This window comes from Anabrus simplex, chromosome 4 (assembly GCF_040414725.1).
Source record: "Anabrus simplex isolate iqAnaSimp1 chromosome 4, ASM4041472v1, whole genome shotgun sequence".
NCBI classification, from domain to species: domain Eukaryota; kingdom Metazoa; phylum Arthropoda; class Insecta; order Orthoptera; family Tettigoniidae; genus Anabrus; species Anabrus simplex.
The window spans coordinates 405,292,898-405,314,421 of record NC_090268.1 but is presented as its reverse complement, the minus strand read 5'-3'; the positions used below and the strand labels follow the sequence as shown (position 1 = coordinate 405,314,421).

At 38.3% G+C, this 21,524-nt stretch overlaps 1 protein-coding gene across 2 annotated transcripts in view; it reads right to left on the bottom strand.

Moving 5' to 3' along the window:
* LOC136872767 (phospholipid phosphatase 1) overlaps positions 1-21,524 on the bottom strand; it is a 657,649-nt gene that overhangs the window by 48,613 nt on the left and 587,512 nt on the right. For both annotated transcript variants that reach the window (XM_067146600.2, XM_067146602.2), the window contains one exon: positions 17,893-18,125. In XM_067146600.2, the coding sequence (XP_067002701.2) occupies positions 17,893-18,125 (233 nt within the window). The remainder of the gene's footprint in view (positions 1-17,892; positions 18,126-21,524) is intronic.

Genomic DNA, 21,524 nt, shown 5'->3' with positions numbered 1-21,524 from the left:
TATGGCTTTTAGCGCCGGGAGTGTCCGAGGACATGTTCGGCTCGCCAGATGCAGGTCTTTTGATTTGACTCCCGTAGGCGACCTGCACGTCGTGATGAGGATGAAATGATGGTGAAGACACATACACCCAGCCCCCGTGCCAGCGAAATTAACCAATGATGGTTAAAATTCCCAACCGTGCTGGGAATCAAACACGGGACCCCTGTGACCAAAGGCTAGCATGCTAACCATTTAGCCATGGAGCCTGACTACTAATCACAGAGGCTGGTACTATCCCGAGGTATTCCTCACATAGTGAGTACTAATCACAGGCAACACCCAGACCCATGGCGTTTCTCACAATGGTACTAATTACAGGTACTGTAAAACCCATACTGATTCACCCTCTTGCTACTAATCACAAACTATTGTGTACCTAACACAGTGGTACTAATCGCAAGTAAAGGAGACCCATGGTGATCCTCACGTGATGTTACTAATAACAAGTAGTCTCATGGATCTAATTCAATCATACCTTGGTCGCCCCTTTTAGTCGCATCTTAGGACAGGCAGGGGATACCGTCGGTGTATTCGTCTGCGTCACTCATGGGGAGGGGGGTTGTTGTTCCAGATTTTAAGAGTCATATACTAGTTTCCCCACGGACTGAATTGGTGGACAAATTTCTCTCAAAATTTACAAGAGAAATCCAGTATTTGACCACCTGGTTGCAAAAGTTTGGAGGCTTATACTCCTGATGGCAAAGTGTCAATTGATGAGAGTCTCGTTATGGAAAGGGCAGCTAGAGTGGAAAGTTTACATGCCAAAAAGCTATCGTGTTTCAGAATGGAATCGTACAAATTATAAAAAGCTGGGACAGGGTATGCATGTAACATGATCTGGTTTACAGGAAAAAATCACGGAGCTTCACACCGAGGTTCTCAGTAGATCTTTTGAATATTTTAAAGCCTTCAAGTATTGTGTTTACTCTGGCTGAAAACATTTGAAGCAGGGTTATGCCATCGGTATGGACAATTATTCTAGCAGTCCAGAACTCTTCGATCTTCAGAACAAATTCAATACAGATGCCATGGGTACTGTACAAAGTAACTGAAAGGAATTTCCAAAAGAAATTATGAAACAAAATTTCAAGAAAGGAGATGTTTCAGTTTTGCACAGAAAAATGTTGATTGCTCTCCAGTGGAGGGATAAGAGGGAAGTCTGTCTGCTGAGTAGAATCTATGACAGCAAAATAAAGACATTCTTTGATAGAAAATGGGGGGCTAAACAGAAACCCCTTGTATGCACTGATTACGAAATGGGTGGGTGTTGTTTCATATGCACGACAAAATGTTACCAGAAAATATTTAGACATTTAATGGATCTTGTTGCGTTTAACTCCTTCATAACACACAGGAAGAATGGAGGAAAGTACAGTAATCTGCAATTAAGAATGCATCTTATCGAAGAGATTCTGGATAATTATATACGATCAACTTCTCAGGAGGCACTTCCCATGTGAATCATACGCATACATCCTCCAGATCCACCTGCGAGATTCACGGATAGACATTTCCCTCAAGTGAATTCCTCTTCTAAGTCAGGTAAAAAAAGAAGCACGAAAGCGAGAGGTGAGTGGTGTGAACTTAAGAAAAAGAAAGGCAGAACACAATCTTTGTGTGTCTGGATTGCAAAGTACCCCTGTATCCTGCTAACTACTTCCATGTATATCAATCATACTCAAAAGCTGTAACACACAAAATACTGAAGACTGTAAATATTATCTGTATGTAGTGTGCAGTGTACATGGTTCATGTGTGCCGGTTATGAACTGTAGATATATACACTGGATCCCCCATAAGCCCTAACCTGCATAACAAAAAATTTCATGAGTACTATAATTTATTCCATTGTCGATCTTTTAAGTGCATGTAAACTTTGTAAATCTACAATTTACATGTGTAAACAATTTCTTTCCAGACAGACATTATTAGTAAACTGCTTAAAATATTTAGGTATAAGCTACTGTATAAATGAAAACCAAAATTTTGCTATTAGGAAGAAACAAGCTCAGTATTACAATGCTAAAGCACTTAGGATATACATTCTTGCACAAAGTATTAAAAAATTAAAATAACAGAATTTTTCAATAATTAAATATTTCTCTTAGAGTCCTTCTACAGTTTATTTTAGCCTAAGATGGTTTTCAAGAAAGTATTTAAATATTTTCTTCAATCAGGGAAATCGCCCCCCTACCTGGGAGCGAGCTGGAGTGTACCGAGCTCCCCGCTTAAGGGATTAGTTGTAAATATGTATATATTTGTCTGCATTTGTTGTTGATAAAAAAGTGTGTCAGCCATGTGCTAAATAAATACTGGTGACATGATTTATTTAGTTATTTTGTGTCACCAGTACCCCCTGTGGGCGGAGGCAGTAGAATGTGCCCATGGTATTCCCTGCTTGTTATAAGAAGGAACTAAAAGGGGGACCAGGAGCTATCATCTAGGGAGCGTAGGTTGGCAGCCATCATTCCCCTAGCTAAGTCTTTCTTATCTTACCACCTTTGGTCATCTATTGTTCTCTTTCGTGCTTGATGATGCATGGTGTTTAAAGGGGCTTAATATCTAACCTGTTGGCATTAGGTTTGAGAGGCCTAGGGAGCATTTCATTTTCATGCCCTTTGTGTGACCTCTTCCATTTTACTTCTGAGTAATATGAATACAGGATGGCTGCCCAGTTGTACTTCCTCTTGAAACAATAATCACCGGTTACCAGTGAGCTGATAAATTTAAATTTGGTTAGGCCATAATGGAGGACCTTGTACACGATTCAGATTGATGTACAGGTTAGGTGCAAGTAGGTTGTGAAGATACCTGACCTGCGTTGTGTGAGCATTTGCGAGTTCATTGTACTTGTGAGTTACCTGCTGCAGGTGACCTGCAGGCCATTTTCCTGCAAGTTTGACAGATATACAAAAGTGCAATCTACTTGCACAGATTGGAACATGACATAACAGTTACCGTTTTTAACTTGTTTTGTGTAGATGCACACCTGCTGGTTCAGCTATCATTTTAAAAGAGATTTGATCTTATTTTCCAAGATGAGGTATTAACCTAAATGAGGCAAAGGAGCTGGTTACAAATAGAGTATTGTGCCACAGTTTAATAAAATCACAGAAGCTTGCAGACTGAATGCTTGAAAGGCATAACTGTCTATAAGGAAGATGCATGTATGTGTCCCCACTTTGTGTTTATTGTGGTTTTTTCCTGTGAAAAATGACTGAAAAAAGATTGATGATGATGATAATATTTGTTTTTACGTCCCACTAACTACTCTTATGGTTTTCGGAGACGTCGAGGTGCCGGAATTTAGTCCCACAGGAGTTCTTTTACGTGCCAGTAAATCTACTGACACGAGGCTGACGTATTTGAGCACCTTCAAATACCACTGGACTGAGCCAGGATTGAACCTGCCAAGTTGGGGTCAGAAGGCCACCGCCTTAACCGTCTGAGCCACTCAGCCCAGCTGAAAAAAGATTAACAGAAAACCAAGTCTACCATTTTGTGCAAATATACAGTATATTTAACCCAAGTGTTCATGAAATGCCGAGAGTGAAGCGTGCAAAAACAAGTACGCCCAAGAAAGTGCACTGAACGAGCTCATGCAGCATATGAACATTGATGGTTTTGCCATTCAAGAAGCAAAGAATATTATTTGGAGCTTAAGTGCCACCTATTTGGGTGCCGTCCAATTGTGAATGGTACACATATTTCTTCTTCCTTCATTTGATCCATTTCTTCTTGTGTGCATTATTTTGGCATTCGATTTATGTGGCGACGTATTAGTGGAACCTGCATTATTCCAGACCAAAACATGAGGGTACCTACACAAATTAAAGACAACTAATTTCTTGGTACATTCTTGGATGTAGACATTCACCTGCATGTTAACATTTTACCTGATGTCCATCAAACCCGCACAACAACCTGTATCACGTGCAAAGTCACTCTGAACTCCAAATCAATACAGATGCATTTGTTGGGTGTGTTATTGTTGAAGGGCATCCCACTGTATCTCCACGATAGTGTTCTGTTGACATAAGCGCGTGACCCATAAGTTATCTCAAAAACGAATGTTACTTTCTTGTTCATTAATCTGTAGGTTTATTTTATCTTGTAGATTATTTTCATATTATGCTTGGCAACAAATTAGTAGGAAATAGGAGGAAGGGAAAAGGTAGGAAAGGGAAATGTAATGTAGTGGAAAGGTAAAGACATGTGGAACAGGGTCATGGGAGGGAGAAAAGGGAGGAGGAAGTAGCTTCTGCAGCAGTGAGAGGAGATAGGGCTGACCAGAAGGGGAGGGGTTCAAATGAGGTGGGTAGGGTTGAGGCTCTGGTCATGGGGGATTCCATCGTTAGACATGTGAGGAAAGTGTGTGGAGGAAAGGGAACCAGGATAAAGTGTTACCCAGGAATCAGGTCGAGGCAGACGTTGAGGAAAGTAGAAGAGAAGGTGGTAGTGTTTCACGTTGGTACTAACAACGTAAGGCAAGCAGGTATAAGTACCAACATAGCTGGGGATGTGTGGGATCTGGTAAATGCAGTGCAGGCGAAGAGTAAGGAAGCGGAGATTGTTATCAGTGGAATACTGGGTAGGAGGGATACTGACTGAAAGGTGATTGGGGATTTAAATGAGACTATGGAGTGGGTATGTGGGAAACTGGGAGTGAGATTTCTAGATCCTAATGGGTGGGTAGGAGACAGGGATCTGCGTTCAGATGGCCTTCACTTAAACCGCAGTGGTACATATAAGTTAGGAAACTTGTTTAGAAGGGTTATAGGCAGGTACATTCAGGGAAACGGGTGGCCTAGGGAGCGGTGCTAAGCGAACAGGGAACTGGAAATTGAGTGGGGATGACATAAAAATGTTAGTGCTCAATTGTAGAAGCATTGTAAACAAAGGAATCTAATTAATTTAATAGATATACACTTACCAGATATTGTAATAGGAGTTGGATCATGGCTGAGAAATGATATAATGAATGCAGAAATATTCTCATGGAACTGGAGTGTGTATCGTAGAGATAGGATAGGAAGGGTAGGAGAGGGAGTATTCATTCTGGTGAAAGAAGAATTTGTAAGCTACGAAAAAGTTAAGGATGAAAAACATGAAATTCTGGGTGTAAAGCTCATCTCTAAAGATAATAGGAAACTTGATGTCTTTGGAGTGTACAGACCGGAAAGGGTAGCGCTGACGCTGATTCAGAATTATTTGATAAGACAATCAGCTATGAGGGAAACGATAAGGAAAGGAACGCGATTGTAGCACGTGATCTCAATTTGCGAATTGGGAAGGTAATGCAAATGACAGGAAGCAGGAACAACAAATGGAAAATAAGTTAATATGGGAAGGGCACCTGATTCAGAAAGTGATGGAACCAACTAGAGGGAAGAATATTCTGGATGTGGTGCTGATAAAACCAGATGAGCTCTATAGAGAAACTGAAGTGATAGATGGTATTAGTGATCACGAAGCTGTTTTTAATGTAGTTAAAAATAAATGTGAAAGAAAGGAAGGTATTATTAAAATTAGGACTATTAGGCAGTACCATATGGCTGATAAAACAGGCATGAGGGAGTTTTTAAAAATTAACTATGAACACTGGAAAATGGTAAATAAAAATGTAAATAGACTCTGGGATGGGTTTAAAGCAATTGTTGAGGAATGTGAAAATAGGTTTGTACCCTTAAAGGTGGTAGGAAATGGTAAAGATCCACTATATTACAACAGAGAAGTAAAGGGATTAAGAAGGAGGTGCAGGTTGGAAAGAAATAGGGTTAGAAATGGTTATGGAAGTAAGGAGAAATTGAAGGAACTTACTAGGGAATTGAACCTAGCAAAGAAGTCAGCTAAGGATAACATAATGGCAAGCATAATTGGTGGTCATGCAAATTTTAGTGAAAAATGGAAGGGTATGTATAGGTACTTTAAGGCAGAAACAGGTTCAAAGAAGGATATTCCAGGAATCATTAATGAACAAGGGGAGTGTGTATGCGAGGATCTTCAAAAGGCAGAAGTATTCAGTCAGCAGTATGTAAAGATTGTTGGTTACAAGGATAATGTCCAGATAGGGGATGTGAGTAATACTAAAGAAGTATTAAAATTTACCTATGATAACAATGACATTTACAGTAAGATACAAAAGTTGAAAACTAGAAAAGCAGCTGGAATTGATAAGATTTCTGGGGATATACTAAAGGCAATGGGTTGGAATATAGTACCATATCTGAAATACTTATTTGATTATTGTTTGGTTGAAGGAGCTATACCAAATGAATGGAGAGTTGCTATAGTAGCCCCTGTGTATAAAGGAAAGGGTGATAGACATAAAGCTGAAAATTACAGGCCAGTCACTTTGACATGCATTGCATGTAAGCTTTGGGAAAGCATTTTTTCTGATTATATTAGACATATTAGTGAAATTAATAACTGGTTTGACAGAAGGCAGTTTGGGTTTAGGAAAGGTTATTCCACTGAAGCTCAGTTTGTAGGATTTCAGCAAGATTTAGCAGATATCCTGGATTCAGGAGGCCAAATGGACTGTATTGCGATTGACCTATCTAAGGCATTTGATAGGGTAGATCATGGAAGACTACTGGCAAAAATGAGTGCAATTGGACTTGACAAAACAGTGACTAAATGGGTGGCTCTGTTTCTTGAAAACAGAACTCAGAGAATTAAAGCAAGCGAAGCTTTATCTGCCCCTGTAATAATTAAGAGGGGAATTCCTCAAGGCAGTATTATTGGACCTTTGTTTTCTTATATATATCAGTGATATGTGTAAGGAAGTGGAATCAGAGATAAGGCTTTTTGCAGATAATGTTATTCTGTACAGAGTAATAAATAAGTTACAAGATTGTGAGCAACTGCAAAATGACCCCGATAATGTTGTGAGATGGACGGTGGGCAATGGTATGATGATAAACGGGGTTAAAAGTCAGGTTATGACTTTCACAAATAGGAAAAGTCCTCTCAGTTTTAATTACTGTGTTGATGGGGTGAAAGTTCCTTTTGGGGATCACTGTAAGTACCTAGGTGTTAATATAAGAAAAGACCTTCATTGGGGTAATCGCATAACTATCATTGTTAATAAAGGGTACAGATCTCTGCACATGGCTATGAGGGTATTTAGGGGTTGTAGTAAGGATGTAAAGGAGAGGGCATATAAGTCTCTGGTAAGACCCCAACTAGAGTATGGTTCCAGTGTATGGGAGCCTTACCAGGATTACTTTATTCAAGAACTGGAAAAAATCCAAAGAAAAGCAGCTCGATTTGTTCTGGGTGATTTCCAACAAAAGAGTAGCGTTACAAAAATGTTGCAAAGTTTGGGCTGGGAAGACTTGGGAGAAAGGAGACGAGCTGCTCGACTAAGTGGTATGTATATCTCAAATATTATTATAATATTTATAGGTCCACCTGTTCAATATAATACAATATAATCCACTATTTCATGTGGTTAAAATTTATACATAATACATAAAAGTCAATGGTACATGTTTCACACTTTTTTTACAGGCATCATCAGCCTATGTCAATCTTAAAAATTAATGGACATGGAATCTTTCCAATCTTATAAACTATAGAGTAAAATGTTGGACAATCATTTCATAAAATATTATACTATAACATCTAAAATAACGATATTGCACCAAAGTATGCTAAAAAAAAACCCCAGTGAATTAACAGTTTTGAAGATTTTTTTAGCATACTTTAATTCACTGGTTTTTTTAGCAGATCAGTAGTGATTGATTGAATAGGAGGGGGAGTATCAATTCTGGTGAAAGAAGAATGTGTAAGCTACGAAAAAGTTAAGGACGAAAAACATGAAATTCTGGGTGTAAAGCTCATCTCTAAAGATAATAGGCAACTTGATGTCTTTGGAGTGTACAGACCGGGAAAGGGTAGCACTGACGCTGATTCAGAATTATTTGATAAGATAATCAGCTACCGGTATGTTGGAAATGATATGGAAAGGAATGTGATAGTAGCAGGTGATCTCAATTTACCAAATGTCAATTGAGAAGGTACTTTGTTCCGAAAATTAAGTCTCTTGGTATTATTCTGCCGAGAGGCTCGTCTCCAGCTCAAGGCTTGTAACTTGTGGCCTTTCCCAGTCGCGATCTGGGCCTCATATTTAGCTATTATTATGATATATCAGTACAACACCATCGAAACAGAATTTAAATACCGAGCGATTTGTGTAGGTCATCCTAAACTTCTCTTTCTTCCACGCCATCGAAGTGCCAGAATGTTATAGCTCATGCATGAAAAAAGACGTGATTATGTTTGAAAATGTCATCCTGCAAGGACACTAAATAATGTGTTGCTCTTTATATTCAATAACAATCTGCTATCTCAAGGCAGAAACACTGTAGGCATCAATCATTGTAAGCAAGGAAAATGATTTCTCCCCCCCCCCCCCCACACACACACACAAAAAAAAGTTTGATAATGATCAATTGTCAATATGGACCATAATGAAATTCATAACTTATGATAGAGCAGTGTAAAAAGGAATAGGTTACACGAGATGGCAAACAATGTGTTGCTCTTTGTATTCAATAACAATCTGTTATCTCAAGGCAGAAACATTGTAGGCATCAATCATTGTAAGCAAGCAAAATGATTCCCCTCCCCCCCCCTCCCCGCCCCAAACAAAAATAGGTTAGATAATAATTATGCACTGGGCAGAGCAATATGAATGGAACATGCAAAATAAATCATTCAGGTCAATGGTGGGCCAATCAAAATTAACAGTATACCTCGGTCCTCTACTTCCTTATGAACTAAATATTAGGTACCATTACAGATCTGTTCAAATTATCAGAATCAGAAGACAGGTCCAATGCTTTTTTTTACTTCTCTTCCCAAAATCATGTTTTAAAACCATATTTATATTAACAAAACTAGTATTTTAGCATAACATCAGTCCCTTGCATAAGTTGTTTGCTGTTTGGAGGTGTCACCAGTTAATCTAGCCCACTTTTGTCATTCATCACACCAACTTCTAAACTTGATTAACTCAATCTATTTTTAGCTATTTGCTTTACGTCGCACCGGCACAGACAGGTCTTATGGCGATGATGGGATAGGAAAGGCCTGGGAATGGGAAGGAAGCAGCCGTGGCCTTCAGTAAGGTACAGCTCCAGCATTTGCCTGGTGTGAAAATGGGAAACCATGGAAAACCATCTTCAAGGCTGCCGACAGTGGGGTTCGAACCCACTACCTCCTGGAATTAACTTAATCATGTAGGATACTAATTTGTTTATAATATCACCTATTCAATACATTAAAATTTTAAACAGTTAGGAATTTATCTTTATTTCCATATGAGACATGTTTTGCCTTTCATTGAAGGCATCATCAGTCACAGTGCTACCTCAAGGCATAAGTCAGGTATCTGATTTGGAATTAAATTGTAATTACTAAGAAATAATATTGACATATTACAGTAGGGATAGTCAATGAGAAAAACAATGTTCATTGATAATATGGATACCAACATATCAGCCGTTGGCTGTAAATTAACAGTTGTGAAGGATAACAGTGTCAAAATGTTAGGGTATGTCTTACAAAGGTTATCTTAACATATTTACATGGGGGCAGTTTAAGGGAAAGATAAGTGACTGACACCAATAGGTAAGACCACAGGGTATTTAACAGTGTCCATCGGCAGTGGTCCGTATGAAATATTGACGTTCACTATCAGAAATATTAGGAAAATATTACAAAAATTTCAATGAGAAAAACAATGTTCATTAGTAATATGGAGTTAAAAAGGATTATATTTCATATTTACATGGAAGCAGTTTAGGGAGAAAGGATACAAAATGTCTGACACCAATGTGCATAACAATAATTTCTGCCGTTGGTTGATGATCAAGTATTGACAGGACAACTACACAGTAATATTGATGTTACTCATTGAAAAGTTGGGAAATTACAAAGCTTATAATGACATATTTACATGGGAGAAGTTTGGTGAGAAATGATACAAAATGTCTGGCACCATGTGCATAACATTAATTTCTGCCGTTGGTTGATGATCACAGTACTGGCAAGGCAACTACACAGTAATATGCAGCAGTGGTTTGACCTCAGTTCATAATTATCTGGAATGCTAGGAAAAATATTCCAACGTTTTTTGAGATTGCCAAATGAGGCTCCATTATGAGAGTGGTCATTCTGAAAGCTGTCTGGCTGAAGTCCCGGGTTCGTGAATATGGCTCCATAAGCAACGGTGAATTTGGCTGGCGTGGAAGGAAATTTGATTGGGTGTCAATGTTTAGGCATAATTTCGGTGTAGTTGAAAAGAAGGGTCATTAAATAGATGATGCATTGTGAATGGCAACAATGATGGCCGTTATTTGTTGATAATTGTATTTTCAGGGAACATGTTGTGGGGTTAGAATCACTCTTTTATTGAGTTTTGTTAACTTCTCGATAACTTTGAATGCTATGTGAAAAATACCAGTATGAGAATAGTTGATGGGACTTTAAACGGAGGTATTGTCGTAATTGAAAACATGAACATCGGGACGAAGTTTTTGTTTTGTGATGCTGGCATAGTGAAATAAAATGGAGATTTATATTTATAATAGAGTAAAATAATATATTATTATTGGTCCACCTTTTCAATACAAAATGAAAATTACATAGGGACTAGTTTCGACCTAGTAATAGGTCATCATCAGCCTGAAGTAAATTAAAGCGTAAATATCGAAGAAAACATAAACAATGTAAACACAAGTACAGTCTTTTTAAAGGTACATACCATGTGGGAAGTTGAGTAGAGATATATTAAAAATAATAACTCTTCCAATTGACGAAGCACTGAGCGGAAGTTATGTAAAGTTCGGTGCGCCGTATATTATAAAAGACCACTGTGCACTAAATGATGTAATAAAGAAGAATAGTAGGTTGAATGCTGGCTTCTTCTTAGCTGTTGTATATTCGAAGAAGATTACATCGTATTTTATAAGGTATTGATAGACGTCAAAATACATGGATGTTGGAAAGGCTCTTCAGTTTTTTGGAACAAGGCAATTGTTGCGCGTGGAGGCTTAGGAAACCAGAGAAGCGCTATATTATGTTAAAAAATAGAGATCCTTAAAAAAGTCCCGTGAGTCGTATAAATTGTGGAAATGGAAATCTTAAGCGATAATGTTGTTCATTCAGAGATCAATTGTAAATAAAGAATCGTAACATTGTCTTCTCAAGATGTTTATAAACTAGAATTAATAGATGATGCGAAGTATGATACTAGGAGAAAGCTCTTCTGCTTCTGGAATCTTGAAGGACGATGGATGTTTCACGAGGTGGAATAACATATATGGAGTAAAATAAAGGTGGATATAAATTTGCAGTTCAATGCGGACCATAAATTTGATTCTGAATAAAAGACAGTAAGTTTTTTTTTTTTTTTTAATATGTCAAAAGGAAAATTTAAGCGTGATGTGATGAGCTGAAGAGAGAAACGGAGGTAGGAAAGGATCAAAGGAAATTTTGAGGAGGTGAGGGAAGAAAAATGAAGGTAGGAGAAGAATATATATATATATATATATATATATATATTTTAGCTGAAGAGAGAAACGGAGGTAGGTAAGGATCAAAGGAAATTTTTGAGGAGGTGAAGGAAGGAAAATAAAGGTATGAGAATTTTTTTTTTATATTATCGCTTAAGAACCAAGTTTTTTCGATTTCCATTTCCACAATTTATACGACGCACGGGACTTTTTTAAGGATCTCTATTTTTTAACATAATATAGTGCTTCTCTGGTTTCCTAAGCCTCCACGCGCAACAATTGCCTTGTTCCAAAAAACTGAAGAGCCTTTCCAACATCCATGTATTTTGACGTCTATCAATACCTTATAAAATACGACGTAATCTTCTTCGAATATACAACAGCTAAGAAGAAGCCAGCATTCAACCTACTATTCTTCTTTATTACATCATTTAGTGCACAGTGGTCTTTTATAATATACGGCGCACCAAACTTTACATAACTTCCGCTCAGTGCTTCGTCAATTGGAAGAGTTATTATTTTTAATATATCTCTACTCAACTTCCCACATGGTATGTACCTTTAAAAAGACTGTACTTGTGTTTACATTGTTTATGTTTTCTTCGATATTTACGCTTTAATTTACTTCAGGCTGATGATGACCTATTACTAGGTCGAAACTAGTCCCTATGTAATTTTCATTTTGTATTGAAAAGGTGGACCAATAATAATATATTATTTTACTCTATTGTAATCACAGTTCAATACGGATCTATCATTATGAAACTTATTTCTTTTAATAAGATTTATATTTGGCGAAATCCGCAGTGGAGGGATCAAATGTGAAAGTACACTGCGACTGAGACGGAGTGTCACGGTTAGGACGAGTCATCTTCAATTCTGTCTGCGAAGTGGAGCTGTAGAGTCACGCCATGTCGGTGCTGGTGCGTGCTGGATGCTAGCGTCTTGTTAAAAGCTGTGGTTTTGGTTTCCGGTATTGCGCTTTTTACTATATTTTTTCTCTTCACAATTGTTTTTTTCACGTCAACTGTTCCAAAAACTCTACAGGATCACAATTACTTATTCAATTATACTGAATTATATTATATGCATCTATATATTCTTACATTCCCACAACCGAAGCAAATACTGGATCATTAAGCTATTCTTCATTTTACGTTGGCGTTTGAAACCACAGTGCCTGATGTTGAATATATCGCGCTGATCACCGGGAGCTGGCAAGTTACTTCAATTGATCTACTCATCTTCAGCTTCAGCACGATTATGGATCTTCATATGTGTTCGATTGTGTTATGACTTTGTGCCTGACAGTGTATACAAACTAGCTCATTTAACCGTTCTTCGCTTTTCATAAACATTATAAGACTTTGCCTAACACTGCGCGTGCCATACTGCCGTTCAGAAAATTACGCACTGTTTCTTTTAAGTGACTTACATTTTACTTCTTCTGAATTTTACAGTGTCTACCCCCGTCATTTTTATATCGCCTCTTCTACTGATCCGGAGTGAACTTTATCTTTTATTTTCTTTTTTCCTATGCATTGTTTTTCATGTTTTAATCGGCTGATGATGAGCTGGACTAGCGTCGAAACCGGTACCACTTCTACTTATTATTAAATAAGAATGTACGGTAATCACTGCATTTCTTATTCTTTTGTATTGAATAGGTTGAAAAAGTTAAAGATGAGACACACAAAATTCTAGGTGTAAGGCTGATTTCTAAAGATAATAGGCAACTTGATATATTTGGAGTGTATAGATCGGGAAAGGGTAGCACTGATGCGGATTCGGAATTATTTGATAGGATAGTCAGATATGTGGGAAACGACATGGAAAGAAATGTGATTGTAGCGGGAGATCTGAATTTGCCAGATGTAAATTGGGAAGGAAATGCGAACGACAGGAAGCATGACAAACAAATGGCAAATAAGTTAATATGGGAAGGACAGCTGATTCAGAAAGTGATGGAACCAACCAGAGGGAAAAATATCCTGGATGTGGTGCTGATAAAACCAGATGAGCTCTATAGGGAAACTGAAGTAATAGATGGTATTAGTGATCATGAAGCTGTTTTTGTGGTAGTTAAAAATAAATGCGATAGAAAGGAAGGTCTTAAAAGTAGGACTGTTAGGCAGTACCATATGGCTGATAAAGCAGGTATGAGGCAGTTTCTAAAAAGTAACTATGATCGGTGGAAAACGGTAAATAAAAATGTAAACAGACTCTGGGATGGGTTTAAAGAAATTGTTGAGGAATGCGAAAACAGGTTTGTACCATTAAGGGTGGTAAGGAATGGTAAAGACCCACCTTATTACGATAGAGAAATAAAGAGACTAAGAAGGAGGTGCAGACTGGAAAGAAATAGTTAGAAATGGCTGTGGAAGTAAGGAGAAATTGAAGGAACTTACTAGAAAATTGAATCTAGCAAAGAAGGCAGCTAAGGATAACATGATGGCAAGCATAATTGGCAGTCATACAAATTTTAGTGAAAAATGGAAGGGTATGTATAGGTACTTTAAGGCAGAAACAGGTTCCAAGAAGGACATTCCAGGAATAATTAATGAACAAGGGGAGTGTGTATGTGAGGATCTTCAAAAGGCGGAAGTATTCAGTCAGCAGTATCTAAAGATTGTTGGTTACAAGGATAATGTCGAGATAGAGGAAGAGACTAAGGCCAAAGAAGTAATAAAATTTACATATGATAACAATGACATTTACAATAAGATACAAAAGTTGAAAACTAGAAAAGCGGCTGGAATTGATCAGATTTCTGGGGATATACTAAAGACAATGAGTTGGAATATAGTACCATATCTGAAGTACTTATTTGATTATTGTTTGGTCGAAGGAGCTATACCAGATGAATGGAGAGTTGCTATAGTAGCCCCTGTGTATAAAGGAAAGGGTGATAGACATAAAGCTGAAAATTACAGGCCAGTAAGTTTGACATGCATTGTATGTAAGCTTTGGGAAGGCATTCTTTCTGATTATATTAGACATGTTTGTGAAATTAATAACTGGTTCGATAGAAGGCAATTCGGTTTTAGGAAAGGTTATTCCACTGAAGCTCAACTTGTAGGATTCCAGCAAGATATAGCAGATATCTTGGATTCTGGAGGTCAAATGGACTGTATCGCGATTGACATGTCTAAAGCATTTGATAGGGTGGATCATGGGAGACTACTGGCAAAAATGAGTGCAACTGGACTAGACAAAAGAGTGACTGAATGGGTTGCTATATTTCTAGAAAATAGATCTCAGAGAGTTAGAGTAGGTGAAGCTTTGTCTGACCCTGTAATAGTTGAGAGGGGAGTTCCTCAGGGCAGTGTTATCGGACCTTTATGTTTTCTTATATATATAAATGATATGAGTAAAGGAGTGGAATCAGAGGTAAGGCTTTTTGCGGATGATGTTATTCTCTATAGAGTGATAAATAAGTTACAAGATTGTGAGCAACTGCAACGTGACCTCGAAAATGTTGTGAGATGGACAGCAGACAATGGTATGTTGATAAACGGGGCTAAAAGTCAGGTTGTGAGTTTCACAAATAGGAAAAGTCCTCTCAGTTTTAATTACTGCATTGATGGGGTGAAAGTTCCTTTTGGGGATCATTGTAAGTATCTAGGTGTTAATATAAGGAAAGATCTTCACTGGGGTAATCACATAAATGGGATTGTAAATAAAGGGTACCGATCTCTGCACATGGTTATGAGGGTGTTCAGGGGTTGTAGTAAGGATGTAAAGGAGAGTGCATATAAGTCTCTGGTAAGACCCCAACTAGAGTATGGTTCCAGTGTATGGGACCCTCACCAGGATTACCTGATTCAAGAACTGGAAAAAATCCAAAGAAAAGCAGCTCGATTTGTTCTGGGTGATTTCCAACAAAAGAGTAGCGTTACAAAAATGTTGCAATGTTTGGGTTGGGAAGAATTGAGAGAAAGAAGAAGAGCTGCTCGACTAAGTGGTATGTTCCGAGCTGTCAGCGGAGAGATGGCGTGGAATGACATTAGTAGACGAATAGGTTTGAATGGCGTTCATAAAAGTAGGAAAGATCACAATATGAAGATAAAGTTGGAATTCAAGAGGACAAACTGGGGCAAATATTCATTTATAGGAAGGGGAGTTAGGGATTGGAATAACTTACCAAGGGAGATGTTCAATAAATTTCCAATTTCTTTGAAATCATTTCGGAAAGGGCTAGGAAAGCAACAGATAGGGAATCTGCCACCTGGGCGACTGCCCTAAATGCAGATCAGTATTGATTGATTGATTGATTTATTTATTATTTCAATTTTAACTGTGATACTGGAGGACTACGGAATTAAAGGTAGATTATTAAAATCAATCAAAGGCATTTATGTTGACAATTGGGCTTTAGTGAGAATTGATGGTAGAATGAGTTCTTGGTTCAGGGCACTTACAGGGGTTAGACAAGTCTGTAATCTTTCACCTTTGCTGTTCGTAGTTTATATGGATCATCTGCTGAAAGGGATAAAATGGCAGGGAGGGATTCAATTAGGTGGAAATGTAGTAAGCAGCCTGGCCTATGCTGACGACTTTGTCTTAATGGCAGATTGCGCCGAAAGCCTGCAGTCTAATATCTTGGAACTTGAAAATAGGTGCAACAAGTATGGTATGAAAATTAGCCTTTTGAAGACTAAACTGATGTCAGTAGGTAAGAAATCCAAGAGAATTGAAAGTCAAATTGGTGATACAAAGCTAGAATAGGTCGATAATTTCAAGTATTTAGGTTGTGTGTTCTCCCACGATGGTAATATAGTAAGTGAGATTGAATCAAGGTGTAGTAAAGCTAAAGCAGTGAGCGATCAACAGTATTCTGTAAGAAGGAAGTCAGCTCCCAGACGAAACTATCTTTACATCGGTCTGTTTTCAGACCAACTTTGCTTTACGGGAGCAAACACTAGGTGGACTCAGGATATCTTATTCATAAGTTAGAAGTAACAAACGTGAAAGTAGTGAAAATGATTGCTGGTACAAACAGGTGGGAACAATGGCAGGAGGGTACACAGGATGAGGAGATAAAGGCTAACTATGGAATGAACTCGATGGATGAAGCTGTACGCATAAACCAGCTTCGATGGCAGGGTCGTGAGGCGAATGGAGGAGGATAGGTTACCTAGGAGAATAATGGACTCTTATGCAGGGTAAAAGAAGTAGAGGGAGACCAAGACGACAATGGTTAGACTCAGTTTCTAACAATTTAAAGATAAGAGGCATAGAAGTAAATGAGGCCACAGCACTACTTACAAATAGAGGATTGTGGCGATGTTTAGTAAATTCACTGAGGCTTGCAGACTGAACGCTGAAAGGCATAACAGTCTTTAATGATAATGTATGTATGTATGTCTACACCTCCTTATAAAACTTTCGTGAATACGGCTGAAGTTTCACCGTACTGACAAATGCAACTTTACGTGGGGATATGTCTTTGCCTTTCCCCATTATCAAGAAACAACTAATTGAATAAAACAGTATGAGATCACTTCAAAATTAATGGTCAGAGATAGCTACACTTTCCTAGCAACAATACAATCCACTAACAATGGCCACAACTACACTTTTTCACTGTTGTCTGAAGCAAGAATGCAACTGCTACTTGCAGTCACAGAGCAGGCAATGAGTCTCCCTCCAAAACAAAACAGAGTTGCCAACAGCTTGAAGCATTCATAAACTGTGTGGGAAGTGATGTTGCACATGTTCACCAATAATCTGACAAGAAAAGTCCCTTTTAGGAAGAGGTATCTTAAATATATTTCAAAATAGCATTAATTTGTCTGTTGAGTCTAATAATTTGAACAGATCTTAGTTCTGAAAAATGGGTAACTGAGACATAGTTATTTATTCCACAAAGTTTCAAGTTTGCAAAGACAGCGCCGAAGGATAAGAATAATATTCACAGGAAACTGCAAGGAATACATTAAGGCAAGAACAGGCTCCTTGGCTGAATGTACAATGTAGTGTCTTTCAGTTCAGAGGGCCCCAGGTTTGATTCCCAGCTAGGCCAGGGATTTCACTTGCATCTTGTTAATTTCATTTACACACAAACAATACACTAGAAACCAGAACTGAAACATGCAATATTGGACACATCCCTCCACAGGGTTGACATTAGGAAAGATATCCAACCATAAAAACTGGGGTCAATCCAGAGTGCCATGTTGCCAACCCCAATTAATTGCAAAGGGGTCAGAAAGAAAAAGAAGTTTTAAGCCCGGAACACTCAAGCACAAAGAGGATATGAAGTGGCTTACAAGTGATCTTGAGTAGTAGAATACTGATTTTGTTTCTGTGCGTCAAGCAGACTCACCCTGTGGTACAGTTCACAGCTTGATCTGGTCGACAGGTGTCCAGGAAGTGTGGTCTTGGTTCTCCAACCAGCAGCTTGCTAACATCTGTTACAAAGAGGACCAAACCCAATCCAAGTAAGAATTCACGATACCACACTAATGCCTGACGAATTCCAACAGCAGAGCGTCGTTTTATAGACTTGCAAACTTCATATTCATCAAATTGAAAGCAGCAGGTCTCCACCAGCCATAACTATAGACAAAAGATAACATCATGCCACATTTTAGTCTTTAACATGATAACATAAGAAAAATCAAAATTTTAAAATGATTTATTCCAAAGTATGAAAGTATTTAAAACTGATAACAACAACAACAACAACAACAACAATAATCATTCTTACTGAGGTTGTTAGCCACATGGTTTGGGTCACATAGCTGTGAGCTTTCATTTGGGAGATAGTGGGTTTGAACTCCACAGCAACCTTGAAGATGGTTTTCTGCGATTTCCCCATTTTCACACAAGGTCATAATTAAAGCCACTGTAATTTCCTACCCAATCCTAGCCCCTGTTCCATCATCGCCATAAAGCCTGCTGTGTCAGTACGACATAAAAGAAATAGCAAAAAATAGCATTCTTCAATGCACTCAAAGCTCCATTCATAGATTCAGAAGACTAATTGCAAGAAGTAACTTTGTTATTACCTTCCACAACACGAGCAGAGAAGGTCAAGTGGGGTGCTGTGCTAAGGGCATCACAAGATTGGGAGAGTAAAAATTTGACCACTCTCTTTAAGCATTTTGGACAATAACAAACATTTTACAGTACTTTTCACAGTTATTCATCAGTTACGTATCTTTAACCTTTCTTAATAATCATGTTATTGGTTTATGTCTCATTAACTGTTTTACCGTTTTCTTGAAGATGCCTAGGTGCCAGAAGTTTCCCCACAAGAGTTCTTTTTCATGCCAGTAAATGTACACACATGTGGCTGTTGTATTTGAGCACCTTCAAACACCACTGGACCAAATACCAAAAATAATATTTACATGCAAATGAATGAACATGAATACTTCCTAACTGAAACCTGAAAAGGATGATAAAAGCATTTTCAGGTTTTCCACTACATTGTGTTTAACATATTTTCAGATAATTCTAATCTCCTCCCATGCGAATCATGTGACCTTGCAGCGGTGGGGAGGCTTGCATGTCCCAATGAAGCAGATAGCCGAGCCGCAGTTGCAACCATATTGGATGGATATCTATCGAGAGACCAGACTAATGAATGGTTCATAGAAAGGGGGGTAGCAGCCTTTTGGAAGTTGCAACGGCATCAGTCTAGATGATTGACTAAAATGGTCTTGTAATCCCAAGGACATGCAGCTCTCTCTGTATGAATGATGTACTGATGATGGCTTCCTCCTGGGTAAAATATTCTGGAGGTAAAAATAGCCCCCATTCGGATCTCTGGGTGGGGACTACACGAGAGGGGGCGATCATCAGGAAGATTGATACTGACATTCTGCGAGTCGGAGTGTGGAATGTTACAAGTTTGAATCGCTGTGGTAGGTTAGAGCAGGCATCGTCAATCGAGAGCGAAATGCCTTCGGAGCCAGTTTGCTCCCCCGCTCTCGAGGAATGAGAGCAGCTTAGCGAGCAAATAGGGAAAGAAATAGGGGAAGTTCATGACGTAGTATGTACTGAAGGCCAGTGGCGCAAGTACAGTACGGCCACGGTATGCAACTCGCCTGACTGATGCTCTCTTGTCACGTGACAAACACCCGTCCCGAGCGGAGCAAGTAACACCGGCTCCCTAGAGCAACTACGTGACGACGTCTGGGTTAGAGAATCTGAAAAGGAAGATGGATAGATTAAAGTTAGGCATAGTTGGTATGAGTGAAGTACATGGCAGGAAGAGCAGGATTTTTCATCAGGTGATTACAGATTTATCAACACAAAAACAAACAGGGGAAATGCAGGACTTGGTCTAATAATGAATAAGAAAACAGGGCAGCGGGTAAGCTACTACGACCAGCATAATGAAAGGATTACTGTTGCCAAGATAGACACCAAACCAATGCCCGCCACAATGCAGGTCTATATGCCCACTAGTTCAGCAGATGATGAAGAAATCGAAAGAATATATGAGGAGAGAGAAGATTTAATACAATATGTAAAAGGTGATTAGAATTTAATTGTGATGGGAGACTGGAATGCAGTGGTAGGCCAAGGAAGAGAAAAGGTAATACAGTAGGAGAATTTGGATTGGGACAAAGGAATGAAAGAGGAAGTCAACTGGTTGAATTCTGAACCGATCATAACGCAGCCCTTGCTAATACTTGGTTCAAACACCACAAATGATGTCTGTATACATGGATGAGACCTGGAGATATTGGAAGGTATCAAATAGACTTCATTATGATTAGGCACAGATTCAGAAATCAGGTGTTGGATTGCAAAACTTTCCCAGGAGCAGACGTGGACTCTGACCACAACTTGTTAGTCATGAAATGCCATCTGAAGTTGAAGAAATTGATGAAAGGAAGGAATGCAAGAAGATGGGATCCAGACAAGTTGAAAGAAAAGAGTGTGTAGGACTGTTTCAAGGAACATGTTGCACAAGGACTAAACATACCTGCCAACTTTACAAAACCAAAAATCAGGAGATTTTGATATGAAAATCAGGAAAAATCAGGAGAAATCAGGAGATACAATTGATCAAAACTGCTTATTCTACATGTCTTGCACAATACAGTACTACAATATATTTATAATACTTATTGTCTCAAAGCCCGATTGTAGCTATACAAGGCTACAAGGCTAAAAATTACACATCTTTATTCCCTCACAGAAAGTATGTGAGTGAGATGATCGGTCCCTGATAAGCCTGCTGAAAATAGTATGAACGCATGTGTGAATCAGTCATGCACTTAGATGCCATTAGGCTACTTAGCAAATGCATAGATTAATATATTGCACCAAGTGCCTGTGCGATTATGCAAAGCGCAATGCTATTTGGATCAAATAACTAGCTGATGAACCCATGCTTTGCTACGGAAGTCTCAGAAAGACTGTCCTTATAGTTTTCCCAACTAAAGTCAACATAGGTCATTACAATGACGCCAGTATGAATGTTGCGATAAAAAGCAATGTTGTCATATGAAATATTCGATTAAATGAAAACAGCACATTTTCTCACTTTTAGCGAAATGTACTACGGTAATATATAAGTAATAATAATAACAACGTAAACGTTTCCACCTTTTCAATACTAAAATATATTCACAAAATTATAAATTACACGGTACTAGTTTCGACCCATCTAGGGGTCATCATCAGCCGTATTGGAGCAAAGATCACTTTTGGCGAAATCCTAAGAAAATGTTATTTTAAAGAATAACAAGTGAAATGAGATGTTATTATGGTAATAGTTAATAATACAAGGAATATACATACTAAGAGGTTTTTAACAAAGAATAAAGTATAAATGGGGTGTTGTAAAAATTATAATCATGGAAATCAGTAAGTTCTTGTATTGAAATGACATATATAAAATTATATATGGCTTAGGAAGAGGGCTTAAGGTGGGGCTGAAGGGTGCGGGAGAAAGTGTAATTGTCTTGGAAAAGTACCTTTGATTAAATTTAGGAT